This window comes from Cryptomeria japonica, chromosome 3 (assembly GCF_030272615.1).
Source record: "Cryptomeria japonica chromosome 3, Sugi_1.0, whole genome shotgun sequence".
Classification (NCBI taxonomy): domain Eukaryota; kingdom Viridiplantae; phylum Streptophyta; class Pinopsida; order Cupressales; family Cupressaceae; genus Cryptomeria; species Cryptomeria japonica.
Window position 1 is genome coordinate 895304848 of NC_081407.1, and position 16323 is coordinate 895321170.

A 16323-nucleotide genomic window follows, 5' to 3' on the forward strand; every position below is an offset into this window, starting at 1 on the left:
TTTTATGCCTGTTTCTTTAATATGTAACTTCCTTAAAGCTTATCACTGTGCAATCAAAGATTCTTTCGCACAAATCCAAAACCTGCATGTATGGATGTCTATGGCTTATGCACTCTTCAGCAAATAATGTTTAGATGTGATTCAAATGGTTTTTTCTCAAAAGGTAACTACTACTAGAAAAGGAAATAAGAAAAATGTAAATGAGCAAATTTAGATATTGTGGCAAATAGTAGCGGAGTACTTTTTCAGTGTGACAGACAAACAAGCCTACCATGAGCTTTGGAGAGTGCCCTTGAAAGTTGTCTTCTTGAACTGCAACTTCTTGAGTTGGGTAGTTGGGTCTTTATTAGATGGATTTGAAATGGACTAATATCTGACCTATTAAGAAGAAACATGTATAATGATTCTGAAGCTTGGTGGCAAAGATTCTGTCTGGTCTTAAGCAAGATCCTTTTTTAAACACTAAGTCATAGGATGGCTTAGGATCTGTTGAGGGCTGGTAGTGAAAGCATGTTTGAACAAATTTGGTGTTTCAGATTCTTGTTGCATTTGAGTGGGAAAGATGAAACAATGTCATGTCTTCTGGGATGTTCAGCTCCCAAGGTATTTAGGTATGGTTACCAAATGAAGTTGGCTTGCTTCCACTGCACTTCTATTGTGGAGAGATTCTTTGCTAGGAGGCTAGAGGATGGCCGGGGATAGTTGAAGGATTTTATAGAATGCTATTGCTTCTGTATGGAAGATGAGATGTATAACAATTTATCGGGAGGGCACTTCCTCAATTAGCTTCTAGAGAAGTTTTAGATTTTTAAATACCCTTAGCTTTACTTGTTAAAATTAAGTCTGGTGCTTTTGTTGACAATTTGCCAGATGGGGTTCAGGTTCAGGTGCTCTTGTTCGGAAGGTCTACAAATTTTGTATCATTTTCACAAAGGATCATATGCGACGAAGGATCACAGTGACTTGATTATCTCTTTGATCACTTGGAAACAAAATTCATATAACCTATAAGTTATCTCTTTAACTAGAAAGTCCTAATTGTATTATTTAATTTATTTTCATAAAATAATAAATATATAACATAAAATTAGTAATGCGTAGAAATTTTTTATTTTAGGTAGTCAAATAATTAACTACCTCTGCAATTTGTCCTTGAATGACTGAAGTCAACTGCTGAATAAACTTCTGAGTAAGGTTTATCTCTCTTGGCTGAGTTGGCATCCAAAAGCTCTTTCTGCTTGGTGGTGACTGGATTGATCTCAGCGGGATTATAGTTTGAACACATTCTAATCTTCTATGCAGGGAAAATCTTTCCTAAACTAATTTCATTCCAGGCATGTTTTTTGATACGATCCTGAACTAATCTTCTACCTGCATGATATTTGTTGATGGCAAACTTTTATGCGCGATTTATTGCTTCACTTAGACCAGTGATAAATGCAAAAAGGGATGTGTAGTCATCTGGAAGATTGTTTTAAGGAATACCAGTTAGTGATGACATTTATAGAGCTTTCAAGACACTAGTTTACCAAGAGGACTTAGTTGCATTTCAAATTGATTCGTTGCTGCATCCAATAATATCCCCTCCAAAAGGAGTAGATGAGTGATTGATGCTCATAAAGCTCCTTTAAATCTTGATATATGTTGAGGAACTAAATAGGGACTCAGTGAACTTGATGCCTTAGCTAAGATCAGGGTATTTTAGAGAATTTCTATATTTTGGCGTTATTCATGAACTACTTCTGAAATCCTGAGTAGAAGGAAGATCTTTATGATTGATTTATTTTACCAATTTTGGAGATTTAAGGAGTTTGGGGATTTTGAATAATGCATTTCAATTTGCAGAAGTCATCACAGTTTGCTGAAATTTGAAATATTTTAACACTAAGATAATCCAGACTTCCAAGAGCAGCACAAGACTGGAAGTATCCTGAATTTTGGGATGCCTAGGGATCTAAAGATTTTGTTTTGCTTTTACCATTTATAAATTAGGAAACAAGATCTCAAGAACTTTAAACCGAGGGAACTAGACTTTAAAGTCATAAGCAGACTTTCACAAATTTTCAAAGATTTCATTATTGTAGTCATTTTTGACATTTTCATGTAAATACCAGAAAACTCTGAAACATTGGACTTAAAACTTTTAATGATTTTGGCATATTTGGAATTCAAAGGTTTTCCCAACTTACACATGCTTTTCACTTTGTCCTGCACCTAAATCTCTGAGATTGCAAATTGCATTCTTAGAGCATTTTACACACACTAAGAAAGTAGCAGAATAATTTTATGATAAGGTTAGTATATCGGTATCCTAAAGATTACGTGATATTGGCAATATGTACACGATTTTCAAAAAATGTAACAAGGTAATTCAAACAAAAACAAAGGAAATAAGGAGAATTAAAATATTAGTGACAACAAATAACTGAAAGGTAATAGGTCAATGGAACTCAGAGGACAACCTGTTTATAGAAGAATATGCAGTACTTAAAGCATCTATGAGCTTAGAAAGAAGTATAAAATAAATTAAAGAGAAAGGGCTAATCATGAAAACTTGTACTGCCCTCATTACCAAGACAATCTTAACAGAACTGCATGAATATATGAGTTAGTGTGAAGATCAATACATATACTAGTAGAAATATGCCAAATGATAACAATATTATGCAGAATAAATAAGAGCGGACAATAACACAAGATGTTTGTGGGACACAATGCCATAATATATAATATACCCAAATATAGTAAACCCTTAAGGTAGGGCAATGCCATACGATACTTCTTAAGGAAGAAATTACTCCATACACTAGCTCTAACTTGATATCCCAACCAAATTGGCAAATACAGCACTCTTTATAGCTTCACATTGCTATTCACTTCTTATGTATATGCTATAGACCTCTTAGCATTAATATAATGGAGGATAAATCACTATTCTCAACAGAGGAAGACTCTTTATACCTGATATGCCAAATGTAGCATCATCTGGATGTTTGCTCAGTACTACAGGAGTTTCAATCTATTATTAGAGGCTGCTGTATTACTTAATGAAGAGGGGGAAACTATCCTGAATGATAAGGCTTAAAGTCTGCTAGACGAGGTAAAGATATTAATGACACAGTTTTGACTTATATTTGGGGACTGGATGAATAGCAGCATAGATACAATACCTAATGCCTAATCTATTATAAAAAGATATTCTTGAAACTTTATGGTTGTTGGTAGAATGTCACTATCACATGTGTACCATTTTCTGCAATAGCTGCAGGTGTTTGATACTCCAATTTGCTGAAGTGGGCCTGAAGAATTATATAATATGTCTAGTAGGATGGATGAGGAAGCTATATTTTTTAAATGATCAACATGAATGTTCATTGCTTTTGAAACCTGCTATAAGAAAGTCTTTCGGATGAGACAAACTCTTCAAGATATAAAATGTTCTCTCTTTTATGTTGGCCATCTTATACTTGAGATCTCAATATGGCACCATCATCCTTTCTCTAATAACAAACATTTTTACTATGGAAAGAATTAGTAGTGTAAATGTACATTAGCATACCATTGGTTGTGTGTTATTGCAATTCTCTTCTTTTTGTGAGTTAATTTAGTATTTACTTTTCATGTTCACCTTTTCATCTTTGCTGATGGCATACATAATTATAAGTTTGAACGTTTATTTTTTGCCCTTTTCCATCTTGGCATACAGTGAGAGACATCTTTCTGGGGGATATATTCTTCTGCTGTAAAATAATCTGTAAACATAACAATCTCATTCTTAAGGCATGTGACATATTGGATTTACATGTCTTAACTACTATGCCCTTCTACATTTTGGTGTTTTGCACATTTAAGTTGAGAAAGATTATAAATAGCACGATGATTCCTTATGGAGTAGATGCAACAACCATTGTGAGTGGTATTTGGACTTATGTTGATAAGTATCCACATGAATGTGTCACAATTTTTTACGATTATTTTGTAGTTTGATTATTGAAATTCATGAAGGGCTACTATAACAGACACACCTCTACCAAGTACTATTCCACGTGTATGATGGTAACAGCTTTTTTCTAATTTCTTATTATGCAGGCAGAAAAAGTGGAGCTTGAAACAACTGTTGTGGATGAAAGCCAGTATAATGCAAAGGTGCAAGATGTATCTAGTGGTTCTGGGAATGGAAGGTATAGTGGTAAGTGGCTTACATATAGCTTAAAACACCTCCCTATTTCTACAGGATTTTCCTTCACCAAGGATTGCAAATATCTTAAATATAGTTATATTTGACAAGATCAATTAGAAGTTTCTTATTTGTACAAGCTTTCAGAACAAGAACTTTTCTTCATTGTCTTTAATTTTGTAAATGACGAGATTATTATTGTCAAAAAACTCAAATAGAAATTTGATTAATGTTCATATTCATTGATTCCAAAATGTCCCTGTTGGCTGTGGTAGACAGTAGCTTTTTTAGACATATTCTGTAAGTGTTATTGAATAGTAAAATACACTTCTAAGCTAAGTTGCCATTCCCAATATAGAGACAGGTTAAGGTTCAGGTACCCCTATGGCCTTTTTTCCTGTGGGTATGGGTGCAGGTTAGTGTATATACTAAAAATTGTAATATTATAAAAACAATAATATTCATAATTACCGATAAACAAAATATTTAAGTACCTCACAATTTGCAAAAAGTAAATACTTGTAAATCCACAATATGATGATTTAGTGATTTATCAAATGTCAATACAAAATATTTTCATTTTGTGCTTCATTGAGAGAATTAACGTCAACATTTAGTTCAATTTCATTTGGACCACAATCAGCTGCAGTGCATCTCGCACTAGCCATGTCATACGCATAAGCTACTTCGTCCATAGAGATTTTGGCAATTTGTGCAGTTGTATTGTCTAAGTCAGCACACTTACGAGTTAGATCTCATTTGCTAATCACAGTCATTGTAGTAAGGTGGAGTGCATGAGCAAATTCTTAGTTTTTTTTGCACCTAATCAGTTGTGCTTAACTATGAGTATGTACTTCAATTCCACTTAGTGGAAGAAGAATTTGCATACAACATTTACAATTACAAAACATAGATTGTAACATATAACAGCAAAAAAGATTGTAACATATAACAGCAATTTTATTTGAGAAAGTTAAAAAATAAAAAATTCTTGAGAATTTTTTTATTGCAAGAGATTGCAAGTAATTAGAGCCTTGGCTGTGTATGTAAAACTATTCATGATCATTTTTCTTGTATATGTCTCAAAGAGTGCAAACATTATGATTATTTAAGATGTGAAGTGGGTAAATTCCCTCAAGATACCACTATGTATATCTATGTCTAGGGTAGGTATTTATTCATCTCTATATGGTGCCACCCTCTTTGGCAAAGAAAGTATGGTATTTATTCATCTCTATATGGTGCCACCCTCTTTGGCAAAGAAAGTATCTTTGGGCTAAAATATTTTATAGACAAAGCAAATGCTAGGAGATACAAGGGCTTGGTTATGTGGGAAAATTCACTCAAGATATGAAGTGGGCAAATTTACTCAAGATAACACTATATATCTACTTCTAGGGTAGCTATATATTCATCTCTATATGGTGCCACCCTCCTTGCCAAAGAAAAGTATCTTTGAGCTATAATATTTTATAGACAAAGAAAATGCTAGGAGATTCAAGGGCGTGGTTATGTTCTAGTTGTCAACAATGGTCTTTTTTATTTCTTTGAGAAATGCTTTTGTGTGGTCATATTCTCTGGCTTCAATCATGGTTCTAAATTTTTCAACCATGGAGTCCACGCTATCATAAATTTCACCCAAACATGGGTGATTTGTATCAACATACTTAGTCATGTTGATGATAGGTTTAGTGAAACTCAAAACTTAATCATGTTGATGATAGGTTTAATGAAACTCAAAACATATTCCATAGGAGCCCACCACTCATTATCTAGGATCAATCCCACTACTCATTATCTAGAACCAATCCTTTGACTTTTTGGGCTCTCTTTGCATTTGATTGACTTCATACATTTCAAAGAGTGTTGATGACCATAGTGCTTAATGCTTCTAGCACTTTCATAGGTCGTCTTCACACAATTTTGTGTGATGGAAATTGAGTCTTGGCAACCTAAAAAATAAAACAAATTAAAATATTAAAAAGTAGATGACACATTAAAAAAAAATTAAAAATTTACAAAAAAATAAAATTACCTTCAACATCTTCAAGTTGGAGAAGGTTTTGAAAATGGCCTCTAGGTAAATTTTATTTGACACACTCAATTTATGAGCTGATATTTTGCAATATCAAGTTAAGTGGAAAACACATGGTGTCCAAAAAATATGCCCATATTATTGGACCATCTGTCCTACAATTTTTTAGTTTTGTTTTCTATGATTTGGACAATGTTTTTGGGGTGTAGCCTCAATGGATTGTGTGAAGATTTTGGCAATGAAAGTTTCATCTTTCACTTGCCCCTCACAATCTACTGCCTTCAAAAATATTGCCCCTTTAGGGGACAATAAAATGACATGGATTAGCAATCTTTTTTTGCAATCTTCCCATCCATCATAAATGGTAGACACTCATGTTTCATGTCATGTATCCTTCATTTCTCTTTATGATGCTTCTTTGGAAGCTTCTCCTTGGTCAATAAGTTGGTGCACATCTTTTAATATTTAGGACTAATGTCATCAGTAGGTGCATTGGCAATTGTTGCCATCATGTGTTGCCAATATGGTGATCTTATAAGGTGAAAGGAAGCTCATTGCGATAAAATCAATGAGCAATGTCCGTATCTGCAAGGACTAATGTCATCAGTAGGTCCATTGGCAATTGTTGCCATCATGTGTTTGCCAATATGGTGATCTTGTAAGGTGAAAGGAAGCTCATTGCGATAAAATCAATGAGCATTGTTCGTATCTGGAACCTCCCTTGCCTCATTCTTGAAGGCCTTTTCCAATGGGCCCCTTATAGTGGAAAGAAATGGGATATTCTTTTCTCAGGAAGATGATGGTGGCATGGAATGACCTAGGCCAACTGGTTCTGCTCAGCTAGTAGGAGGTTTCTGTGATCTTTTCTTGGAAAAGGGATGTACTCTTTCATTTAATCTATTAGTGACCATGTTAGTGGCCTCTTTTTCTTTGGTATATACCATTATTTGTTGTTTGGCAACCTCTTTTGTTCAGCCCTAGACAAATTGTCAAATTCCTATTCCTAAGCTAGTAATAGTGCACGTGATCTTTCACTTGACTGTATGAGCTCTTACAGTCATTTCCACATTGGCTATGATGCCAACTATATTCCCTCCCACTACGAGGAATTCGTTCAATCACGGTTGTATGTTGTGAAAGAAGTGGTGCTATGTTAAATTTAATTGAACTTTTTACATGCGAGGCAATTCAACTAGAACCATGACCCGTTCTATATGAACATAGCAACACAAAAAAATTTCAAATTTACAACACTACAATAATTTTTTTCAGAGAAAACTAGCATTATAACTTTATAAGTTATAACCCTTGTATTATGAATAAAAGGTTTAAAAGGATATTCAAATTTTTAAAAATAAAAAAATTGATTCTTCAAAACTTGAAAAATTTACAAGACTCACTTATTTTTGATAGATAAGTTTTCCCATATAGCTCTTTCTCTCCTATTGGTGTAGGTCATTATCTCTTGTTGCCTGCTTCAAGAAAAATGTAGCAACTTAAAAAAAACAACAGCGGTAGCTTGGACGCAAAAATGCTGTTTTACTCACTTGTGTTTGTGAAATGAGAGAAAATAGGTTAAGAATTTGAGATCCCCCACTTTAGGGCAAAATTAGGTGTTTAGGATTTTTTGTTTATAAAAATGTTAAAAAGGTATGTTTTTAAAAAGATTTTTGGATGGGTGGCTGGTGGGTTTGCTTAGGTCAGGCTTGGGTTCCCTGTAAGTCTTTCATAGGGAACCTGGGGTTCACCAAAATATTCATAAATTGAACCAATGAGATTCCATCTGCTATAAATAATAGAAGCTTTTGAACCTATCTCTACCTTCACTATTTTTTGTGCAAGAGAAAATTTTGTAAATATTACTTTGTTTTGGTTAGTCATTCTCCTTTGAAGTAGAAGGAACATAGTTTAGATGAAGATTCTAGGGAAGTACTTTTTGATCATCCTTGCCAATGTCAAGTCCTTATTGTTATCCCATTTCTATGGAAACATTTTTGGTCTAGATAACAATTTGTTCTTTTTACTTATCTTCTTGTATCTTGTTGTTTCTCACTATCTACCTTTGTTTCATTTTTGGTATGCTTGATAGTAACTTGATACATTTTTCATTTGCCTCCCTGTTGTTGGGCCCAATAACTAATATATGAACTGGGTATACAGTTTTCATTGATTGTCAGGGGCAGCCCTTGGACAAACCCAGAGCTATCTTTGCTCTGAAGTGGACTTAGATGGGTATGCAGAGGGGTTTAGCAGAACCTGGCAACACTGCTCTTAAGCCATCAAATGGCCTAAAGAATTCATTTAAATTTTCTTTTCTAATTCTAGATCTCTTCTTTTATTTATTCTTATTGACAAACAATATGACATCTGAAACTCTATCTCGACAAACCATTTGACTTCTGAAACTCTATCATGGCTTAGAATTGTGCATTGGTCTCTTGTTAACATCCAATCTGTGCTACCATAACAATTTTAAAACTTAAAAATACCCTCCTGCTAAATGCTGATGACAATATCCAGACTGGTCCATCTAACCTTAGGCTAGTTTGGACTGCCAAATACTAATGACAATGTAATCCAGATTGGTCCATTTAAACCAGTCTAGTTTCTTATGAAACCTTAATTCTTAACTTTAGTAACTGTCTACATGAAGATCAAATGTACTTATCAATGTATGTATGAAGAGAAGCACCTTAGAAATTGAAGACATTTTTTGAAGCTAAAAGATTGTTCTTGGATAAATGGGTTCAACTATGTGGTCAAAGTCACATATAAATATACAACACATAGAATAGAGGGAGGCGTGGCATGAATTGCTAAAGTTGGTCACTGAGATTGTAAAGAACCATAATTATGATATGACAGTACGACCATGACTACGAAATTCCAAAGGGCAAAAGTAATCTAACAAAAAATTCAATAAGGTGTCAAGGAAGGCAACACTACAAAATCTGGAGAAAAAATCACATGCAATAAGTATGAAAATAAAAAAGACGAGATAAGGAATTAATGACCTAAGAGGGGCCACCTGTACATCATATTATGTATCTTTTTGCATGGTTGGCTGCGTAGAATTAACAAGTTAAACAGTCCAAGCCTGCATCCTTATTGTAAAATGGTTCAATGTAATTGGCTGTGTACAATGAACAAGATAAGTGATAACATTTCCCAGCATCTTTATTGTAGAATGGTACAGTATGATGGGCTGCATGTAATGATGAAGCTGAGTATTCACTTGTGAATAATGAAGGTATAATCAAATGGAAGATGTGATGTCCAGCATTTGAAAAATACTCGCTATTTTAGTTTCTTACCTGACTATTTGGTAATAAACAGTTGAGTATCACTGAGAAGCATGGATTTTTATTTTCTCAATTTATTTTTATCACCGTGAAATAAGATATTTAGGAGAATATGTTGAGATAATCATAAAACAGATTATATAACAGTGCAAGGTTGTAAGCTATTGAAAATAAATAAGAAGCTGCTGTTGTAAGACCTTGGTAATGCAATTTTGAATCTTAAATACTTTGTTCGGTTGTACATGAACCTTGTTCAACTCATTGTAACTGGTTTAAGAAACCTTGCAAATGCAATGGTGGTGGATTTTTCTAAGTAATTTTGTATTAGATTTGGGACACTTCTTTCATGCTATCGATATAATTAATGAACATGAGGAATTTGTTTATAATATTTCTGATAGATCAGTTTATTAAATAGAAAACATCCCCTCAGATCTCTCTCCTTGCAAACGCATTTGCTTTCTTAGAATTTGAATTTTAAATCTAAATAGAGGTTTACTAAATTTTTAGTATTCTTACATACACTGGAAATGATGTTTCAGAAGGGACAGGGACAGAGTCTGATGAAGAAAATGAAAGTCAGGATGGGGTAGATGGTGAAACAGATGAAGATGTTGACACATTTTTTGATACAAAGGATTATTTATCCTCAGAGTCTCTAAGAAGCACAAGTCCTGGGTATGCACGACTATCAACAGATTCACGTGAGGATATGTTGGATGATAAGGAGTTCCGTCACTCTTATTCTCTAAATGAGAGAGATGCAGACATGGAAAGGATTGGTCTTGATTATCCTCATGTAGAAAGACGTACCAAATTGCCCGAACCTAAGGAAAAGGAGAAAGCAGTTGGTCTGTGGTCAATTATAAAAGAAAATATTGGAAAGGATCTCTCTGGGGTTTGTCTTCCAGTGTACTTTAATGAGCCACTTTCTTCCTTGCAAAAATGCTTTGAAGATTTGGAATATTCATACCTGATTGATCGTGCAGCTGAATGGGGAAAACGGGTAAAGCATTTGAGCTTTTTATAGAATAAGATTTACAGGCCTTTTGACTCATATTTTGTAAAATATTCAGGCTTTTTATTTTTTATTGGACACAAGTTGCATATAGCTCTAGTTCACAAAGTATGACTTATGATTTCTTTTAAAGTTTTTTTTAAATAATCATAGTTATGGAATTTATTATTTGAATGCTTGTTTTCTTTTAGCGCATACAATAGGTTGTTAACTGTCAAATTTAGCTCCTTTCCTGAATGAGGATTCTCATTAGACATAAGTGCAAGCTGCCATATGTTTAATCCTTGATTTTTTTTCGTGAATTCACATCTGTGATTTGCACAATCTAGGTAGCAAGATCATCTTGCTATACAAAAATGAGAACCCTTTTGGCATAGATTACACATATTGGATCTTGAAAGGAATGTAAATACATGTATTTGATTGATGATCTTATTTACCTCGTCACTATGCCACAGTAACAAGGAAAAGCTACCATCAATATGTTTTCCTTTTATTTATTAGTCAGTAAAACATTATGCTAATTGATAATGTTGTTAACAAATGCAACCAATTGAGAGAGGTCATCTGAACAGCATAAACTGTCTTGAGTGGATGAACTAATAACAATTAAGAAATATATATGAGAGAAAGTCTGGCCGAATCATTTATGCACCTAAATTTGAAGTGTGCCTATATACCTTATACAGATAACATACTAGAATTGATATTTCTAATAAAAAGAACTCACAAAGTAAGTCATGAAGCTGTCATAGGGAATCTGGTCCTCACCACCTACAAACACTGCCTATAAGGACACTCTTCATCATACCATGCCAATTAATGAATACAGAGACTGGCAATGATAAAGTTCTCCCATTGAAATGATTACCTGTCTCATTTCTGAATGAAAAGTGACAAAATGGTTGCTAAAAAGTTACAGGGCTACTCAATTTGTGCAAAAGGATGATAATCTTCCAATTGTAAATTCTAGCTTTGGATGGGAAGCAAACATGAAAGCTAGCAGTTATGTTGCAGATCCGATATTTCACAGAAAAATTCCCATGAGATTTTTTTGCTGACCTGGAGTAGCTATGATTTTACTTAAATTAGCTCCAATTTCCCTGTAAATATTGGTGAAAGTCTGACCACTAATGGAACCTTCTATGTAAGTGCTATGGTTTTTAAAATACCATCTTCATTGTAGGTCATTTTGGTAACCATTTGAAGAGTGTATGATGCATGGCTCTTAGGATGGCAAGGATTATGTAGAGATGGTAGCAAAGGAGAATTATTATTCTCCTTGTAGAGATGTCATTTGTTTGTGTAATGTGCTATTATCCGCCACAACAGTTGGAGTTGAAATTCATATTCTTTTTGTTGCTGGTCATATGGTTCTCATGTAAAGATATGGACCAAGTTGGGGTTTTGGATCATCCTTGAGAGATGAAACAGAAGGAACTTATCTCTTGTTCCTTTCGTTTTGCAGATATAGCTTGATTTTTTAATTCTGTGTACAATAAATTGGTAAATGCTAAGGAGGGGGATAAAGAGAGAGCCCCTTTAAAGAGACCCTCAAATGTGTTTTGCATATCAATTGGTTCTCCCTTATGGACTGAGAATTTCAAGGTAGTAATATACTACCAGTATAATTTATGTTTTATCACTTAAAGATGTGGAAAATAACCACTTTATTCCTGAGAGATGAAACAAAAGGATAAGTTCCTTTTGTTTTGCAGATGTAACTTTATTTTTTTCTTGTTTTGTATACGATAAAGTGGTAAATGCTGAGGAGGGGGATAAAGAGAAATCCCCCTTAAACAGACCCTAAAAAGTGTTTTGCATGTCACTTTGGTTTTCCTTTTGGGCTCAGGATTCAAAGGTAGTAATTAAACTACCAGTATAGTTCATGTTTTATCATGTAAAGATGTGAAAAGTAGCTGATAGGTTACTTGCAACATTTTCCCTCTCAATATTGGTTGGATGCCATATCTTTTATCCTTCAGCATGCTAGACCAACCATTTTCTAATTATTTTAATGCTTGCGCCTTTAAAGCTTAAAATGCTCTTTCATCTTTCTTTTGATTTGATTCTTATTATGCAGTTGTGCTTGATTAAGATAGTGGGATGATAGGTAAAATGCTCGCTTTTGCAAGAGCTTTCAACTTTCACCTAAGGTTTCCGGACGTTACCTTGCTGTTGCTGTCATGTTTGAGTGTTCCTTTCAAGTTTTATTCTCTGATTTTAATGTTTCTTTTATATTATATCATGTTGAGCGTTTGATACTGTTGATTGCATCCATAAGGGGTGTTTAATAATCTATAGAAGTTTGTTGGTAGGGTTAGCAAGGTGATATCCGTTGTTGGTGAACAGTAGGAGGCTATCTCCAATATTTTACAGATCACTCTTGCATGTTTTACAAATGAGAAAACCTTTGGAAACCCAAATTTGATATGTAGCTTTATGTAGTTTTTAGTTAGCATTTGTTGAAATTCTTTTTTATTTTCGTAGTATGTTTTCTAAAGATAGTAGTCTTCTTTTTTCTTTCTTTGTTGCTTGTTTATAGAAGGTGACTTTAATTTTAAAGATTTTCAAAAAATTAAGGTTGGGATTATTGCAAAGAAAAGGGCATATCTGCTTTGGTGGTTGTCTCTATGCTATGTCCTTACTTCTGTAAGGAGAGTTAATTGACTTAGTTTAGTGCACTCTGATGCTTAAAAACTGAAAGGTAAGTTTTAGCTGATTCGGATTTTAAGGTTATCATATAATGCCAAGAGAACATGCCACAGTATCTATAGCAGAAGGAGAAAATCATTGAATTCAATGCTGGTACATTTATTCTGGAATGTAAATTTTTTTTTTTCTCGACCAACTTTTCCTTGTTTTTATGTTCTAGAGAAACAGCTTGATGCGAATCCTGAATGTAGCAGCATTTGCAGTTTCTGGATACGCTTCTACTGAAGGTCGACATTGCAAGCCATTCAATCCACTTTTGGGGGAGACATATGAGGCTGATTATCCTGATAAAGGGCTTCGATTTTTCTCTGAAAAGGTAAGGACTCAATTCTGTATGCTAGAATATAATTTTTTTACGAGTCTATAATATGAATTTTTAGGCATGAACTTATCCTCTGTCTGAATAGGTAATTGTTCATTGCAGAAGCCTAAGTTTGAAGACTGCAGCTATATGAATTTTAAATGTGTTTATTTTATAGGCAGTCCCTGAGTATTGCCAAATAAAGTCTCTGTAATTTTAAGATTGATATTTGCATACTTACAGGTCAGTCACCATCCCATGATTGTGGCATGCCACTGTGAAGGTAGAGGGTGGAAGTTTTGGGGGGATAGTAATTTAAAAGGAAAGTTTTGGGGCCGTTCAATCCAGCTTGATCCTGTTGGAGTTCTTTCACTCAAATTCGATGATGGAGAGTGTTTTCAGTGGAGTAAGGTAACATACCAAATAGAACAGAATTCTTTTAATCTGTTTTGAGTACAAGCATATATATTGAATCTTCATCTGCTTGCAGGTAACAACATCCATTTATAATATTATTTTGGGGAAGCTGTATTGTGATCACTATGGAACAATGCGCATACAGGGAAGTGGTGAATACTCCTGTAAGCTAAAATTCAAGGAGCAATCTATTATTGATCGAAACCCACACCAGGTCATTATCAGTCATGTTATTTTTCCTACTTGTCTTCACATTTATCTTTTAATGCCTAAAATGGCATGTAACTAGAAATGTGTGTGTTTCCAGTGAATGAGATTATTATTCCATTGCATATCTGTATTTCTTGTTTTTTGATCAGATTAATATATTCCTTACCTACTTTGTTTCTGACATTTCTGACATATTTCGTGGCACAATTGTTGTAATTGTTTGTTAGGTGCAAGGGTTTGTTCAAGATAGGAGTGGGAATAAGGTAGCTACATTAATAGGAAAATGGGACGACAGTATGTATTTTGTTCTTGGTGATGTGACATCAAAGCCAAAAGGATATGATCCAATGTCTGAAGCCTGCTTACTGTGGAAACGAAACAAGCCTTCTAGTAATAACAGCAGATACAACTTAACGCCCTTTGCAATAGCACTTAATGAGTTAACACCAGATCTAAAGGTAAAATACCAAAATCAAGTGATGTATTCTATAATTGTGATTTTTTGAGGCATTTTTCATTCCTCTGATTTTAATTCTCTTTTTCAGCAAAAACTTCCACCAACTGACTCAAGGCTGAGGCCAGATCAACGACATCTTGAAAATGGTGAATATGATCTGGCAAATGTAGAAAAGTTGAGACTGGAACAGTCACAACGACAGGTAGGTTATTTTAGCTCACTTTTTCCAGGAAAAAAAAGCAATTTGTACTCAATATCATTCAGCAATCAATCTTGTATTCTAATAATTTTTTTACATAAGCAGTCGAGGAAACTCCAAGAAAGAGGATGGCAGCCACGGTGGTTCCGTAAAGAGAAAGGAAAGGACACATATGAGTATATTGGTGGGTACTGGGAGGTCAGAGATCAAAGTAAATGGGAAGGATTTCCTGATATATTTGGTCAGACAGTTTCTGAGACTCCAATTGATTGAAATGAGTTTTTGTTGCGTTGAAACGCTACCCATGTTCATTACAGGTCAAAATTCAAATTGACTATCAAATATTTTTTTATGTAGCCGACGAAACAGCTTTATGGGGAATAAGAAACATTTCAGGTACTTGAACGATCAACTATGCTGGTTGATTCAGGTTCCTTGCAATCAGACCGCTCTTGTATTATTCTTTCCATAGTCCTTTAAGTTGGAGCAATGTTTTTGCTCTCTCTGACGAAGATCAAAATTCTAAAGCCATATCTCATGACCTTCAGTTGCAGAAGAATGATATGACTATACACATGATTTTACAATTTTTGAAATATACAGGAGCGCAGATACACAACTGTTAGATATAGGTTATACTCTGGATTATGTTTATACGAGTGAAAGCTGCTTATAGGATTAGCCATTATTCAATTCAATCTGGGCTTGTGGAACAGATGACATCATTAAATTGAAGGGGGGAGCCAGTAACAAAAAGAAAAGTTCCTTGAGATGTACTTGTATATTTACCGGTTTCTCATTATTTGAATATTTCAATCAATGCTGCTGAATCAGTGTTTTAAGTTGGCATTATTGAAAATTGTCTCCATTTTAACAAGAATTCTTAGGCTTCTATACATGGTTGATAACTTTGAATTAGGAGAGTTTGGATTCATCAAATCATGGCCATTTCTGGGCATTCTGGACAATTGGCAACCTCCAATCGAAATGACATAAATTATGTTATTACTGGTTAGAATATTTGATTCTTGTAACCAAAATTTGACATCCATTTCTAGGGTAGTGTTGATGCCTATTTTTAATTGATCGTTGCATGTTGGAATTTTTAACCCGTGTTTATTTACAATGAGATAATGCTCAAGTGTTTTTATCGGTTGGACTTTTCTCACAGGCGTCTTTCTGATATCCATGAATTTGTATGCATAATCATGTACGTGGATTTTTGGATTTTACTTGTCTTTGTGATAGACTGTCATGGAAAAAGTAATGCTCCAATGGTGAAAACAAAAGAGCTATTGTTAGCAGAATCTGTGTTTTGAATGGCTCTTCTGAAACCTAATAAAAAGTAAATGCTCTCATGATCATCTGACATTATACTTTGTCAGGCATTCTGCTCTGTTTGTGGTGGGGACTTAAATTATTATGTTCTTCCCCACATAATTACTTGTCGGAATATTTTGTAATAGCCTGAAATTTCATCTTTACCGCAGCT

The 16323-nt window shown here is 34.2% G+C and overlaps 1 protein-coding gene across 2 annotated transcripts in view; it reads left to right on the top strand.

Moving 5' to 3' along the window:
* LOC131059720 (oxysterol-binding protein-related protein 1C) overlaps nt 1-15940 on the top strand; it is a 31465-nt gene extending 15525 nt beyond the window's left edge. For both annotated transcript variants that reach the window (XM_057992742.2, XM_057992743.2), the window contains exons 3-10: nt 4090-4189; nt 10057-10520; nt 13408-13563; nt 13792-13959; nt 14039-14179; nt 14403-14633; nt 14721-14834; nt 14937-15940. In XM_057992742.2, coding sequence (XP_057848725.2) covers nt 4090-4189; nt 10057-10520; nt 13408-13563; nt 13792-13959; nt 14039-14179; nt 14403-14633; nt 14721-14834; nt 14937-15104 — 1542 coding nt within the window. In that variant the 3' untranslated portion in view covers nt 15105-15940. The remainder of the gene's footprint in view (nt 1-4089; nt 4190-10056; nt 10521-13407; nt 13564-13791; nt 13960-14038; nt 14180-14402; nt 14634-14720; nt 14835-14936) is intronic.
* Nucleotides 15941-16323: the final 383 nt, after the last annotated feature.